The sequence below is a fragment of the Hakea prostrata genome, chromosome 9, assembly GCF_041222555.1.
Source record: "Hakea prostrata isolate BN-2017 chromosome 9, UWA_Hpros_2, whole genome shotgun sequence".
Taxonomy (NCBI): Eukaryota; Viridiplantae; Streptophyta; class Magnoliopsida; order Proteales; family Proteaceae; genus Hakea; species Hakea prostrata.
The window spans coordinates 57,212,163-57,215,300 of record NC_142608.1 but is presented as its reverse complement, the minus strand read 5'-3'; the positions used below and the strand labels follow the sequence as shown (position 1 = coordinate 57,215,300).

The window sequence follows — 3,138 nt, the reverse complement described above, 5'->3', positions numbered from 1 at the left end:
CCAATCTTAAACATCCACCTCAAGCAAACAGCAAAGGCAAGATACCTTTCAAGGAGCTCTCCAGCATCCTCCCATGCAACAGAAAACTAGTGACTCAATTTCCATTTGTCCGAGTTCCTAAGGACAAAATTAAAGGTAACTCAATTGTTACACCTTTAGAATTACCTTGTAAAAGAAAAATGGAATTTCATGCAATGCAGGCTCAGCGCTTGCACTGTCATGAGGAGAACGAAAGGAAAAAGATTACAGTGGATGATCTGAACTTTCTGAAGTGTACTGAGGCTTTGATGACCAGCCGGGAAGGGTCATCCGAGGGGAAATGAATGGCTTGATGCTTAATTGTCGAGGACTTGGCCGATCCTCGATTCAATATGAAGTTATTGATGTAGTTAAGAAGAAAAGGCCCTCTTTTGTGTTTTTGTCTGAATTGAAGTCTGTCAGTGTGGATGTTAGTAAGTTTTGTTATCAGTTAGGGTTTCCTAAGTGTGTTCATATGCCTCCTGAAGGGCGTGCTAGAGGCATTGTGTTTTGTTGGAGTGCTGAGGTCAAAGTTGACGTTGTTTGGTACTCTTCTTGGTGTGTACACCTTCTAGTTGGTGAATCAAACTGTCTTTGGTACTTGACGTGTGTTTACTTAAGTTCTCTTCCACAAATTCAAAAATATCAGTGGCAAACACTGCAAAATATGGGCTCTTTTATTGATAAACCTTGGTTTTTGGGAGGAGATTGGAATGCTTATCTATCTGTGGACGATAGAGTAGGGGGCAGACCCCTAACACTACCTGCTTTGCGGCCTTTTCAAGACTTCATGCTTGAGTTTGGTCTTCTTACACTTCCGGCCTCTGATTATAAATACACTTGGTCAAACAAACAAAGGCACCCTCATCGCATTGAAGGGCTATTAGACAGAGGCGTTTGCAATACAGATTGGTTAGCTATGTTTCCAGATGCTAGTATCTTGCATATTACTATAGCCAATTCGGATCACAAAGCATTATTTCTTCAGATATCATCTCCTGGTTCTATTCTCCCGCGTCCTTTCAGGTTTGAATACTTCTGGACTCATGAAGAATCTTTTTCTGAAACTCTTAAGCAGGCTTGGAATATGCATGTCACGGGGTCTGCTTCATATTCCTTTGCAAAAAAATTATCTCAGCTTTCTTCTGTATTGCGAATTTGGAATCATAACACGATGAAAAGGCTTGAACTAAAGGAGACTGCTATCCGTGCCTCTATTACGAGCATGAAACGCGTATCTCTTGAAGACAGAACGGACGTTTGGTATTGCGAGGAAAAAAAACAAATGGCAATGCTCAAATTAAACCTCCATCAGCAATTTGAAAAATGGAGGCAAAAATCAAGGGCTGATTGGCTCCTTCAAGGGGATCGGAATACTCGCTACTTTCATCAAAGTACTATGGTTCGTCGGGCAAGAAATAAAATTAGGCAAATAATGCAAAATGGTATTTCTTTATTTGAGCCTAAGGATATTGCTTCTGCATTTCAACATCATTTTCGACAGGTATATTCGTCTACACAGACAATGACCTATGATGACTATTTCTTACCCATATCTAATCGTATCTCAGAGGCTGCAAAAGCGAGTTTAGTGAGCTCTTTTGCGATGAGGAAATCAAGGCTAGGTGTTCGGTCTCAATGGCTTAAAATCTCCGAGTCCGGATGGTTATCCATGGATTTTCTATCGGCGATCTTGGGAGGTTATAAAAGCTGATGTGGAGGCTATGGTGAAGCAGTTTTATCATACTGGTACTTTTTCTTTAGCTCACAATTCCACATTTATATCTCTTATCCCCAAGATAGAAGCTCCTCAGGAAGTGAGTCACTTTAGGCCAATTAGCTTGTGCAATACCAGTTATAAAATAATTGCCAAGCTGCTCGTCAACCGGCTTAAAGATATTATACCCCAGCTTATCTCTTTTCAACAGAATGGATTTGTTAAAGGAAGGCACATACAAGATAATATCTTGATTGCGCACGAACTTCTCACAAAAATTCATCGACACCGCAATAGAAAAACTGGACTCATGGCGGTTAAGTTGGATATGAGCAAGGCTTATGATCGGGCTGGAGTGGAGTTTTCTTGGAAAGCTCTTGTTGCCTATGGATTTCCAGCTCAGTGGATTGATTGGATTATGTTTTGTGTTAAAACAGTGAATTATTCTCTACTCGTCAATGGTTCCATAGCTGATTGTGTTACCCCTTCACGAGGCCTTCGACAGGGAGATCCTTTATCGCCATATCTTTTCATTCTTTGTGCGGAGTTATTATCTTCTCATTTGGAGCTAGCAGTTCATCAACGGAAATTGAAGGGTATTTCATTATCTCAGGGCGGGGAGAAGATATCGCACCTTGCTTTTGCTGATGATCTAATTCTGTTTGGTCAAGCAACTAAGTCAGAAGCTCGTGCTTTTGCCCAGATTATACAGCGCTATTGTTCCTCATCCGGCCAAGAGCTTAACGTACAAAAAACACGGGCACATTATAGCCGCAGTACCACTACTGCAAGTATGAAACGTGCATTATCCACTCATTTTCACATCACTCCCACTACTGAGATGGATATTTATTTGGGAATTCCTCTCTTAACCGGAAAATTGAAAAAGAAGCACTGTCTAACGCTCCTTGACCGGGTAAATAAACGCTTACAAGGATGGAAAGCTAAGCTACTCTCGACACCTGAGTAAGCTTGTTCTTATACGATCTACTTTAGCAAGTCTATGCCTACACACTTTATGTCTTGTTTTAAGATGCCGGCTAGCTCTTTAGTGCGTATGGAACAAGCAATGAGATTGTTCTTTTGGTCAAGTGGGGATAAACAACATGTACATACTGTGGATTGGAACACTATGTGTGCTTCAAAATCTGCCGGCGGTTTAAACATCCGCAATCTTCAAAATTTCAACCTAGCTCTTCTGTCTCGGAAGGCATGGGAATTACTCCAGAATCCATCTTCTCTGTGGGGTCGACTGATGCTACAAAAATATTGCAAACACTCTTCATTTCTTGAAGTTAACCCTCAAGTCACGGATTCCTGGGGCTGGAAATCTATACTAATGGGACGTGATCTGATGAAAAAGGGTATGTTCATGCAAGTGGGTAATGGAGAACGTATTCACC

General features: G+C 41.2%; 1 protein-coding gene across 1 annotated transcript; it reads left to right on the top strand.

Moving 5' to 3' along the window:
• Positions 1-319: 319 nt before the first annotated feature.
• LOC149005677 (uncharacterized) lies at positions 320-2,705 on the top strand. Its single transcript, XM_089135974.1, has 3 exons — positions 320-1,420; positions 1,523-1,643; positions 1,783-2,705. The coding sequence occupies exons 1-3, from the start codon at positions 320-322 to the stop codon at positions 2,703-2,705; spliced, it is 2,145 nt and encodes a 714-aa protein (XP_088992100.1).
• The last annotated feature ends 433 nt before the right edge of the window (positions 2,706-3,138 follow it).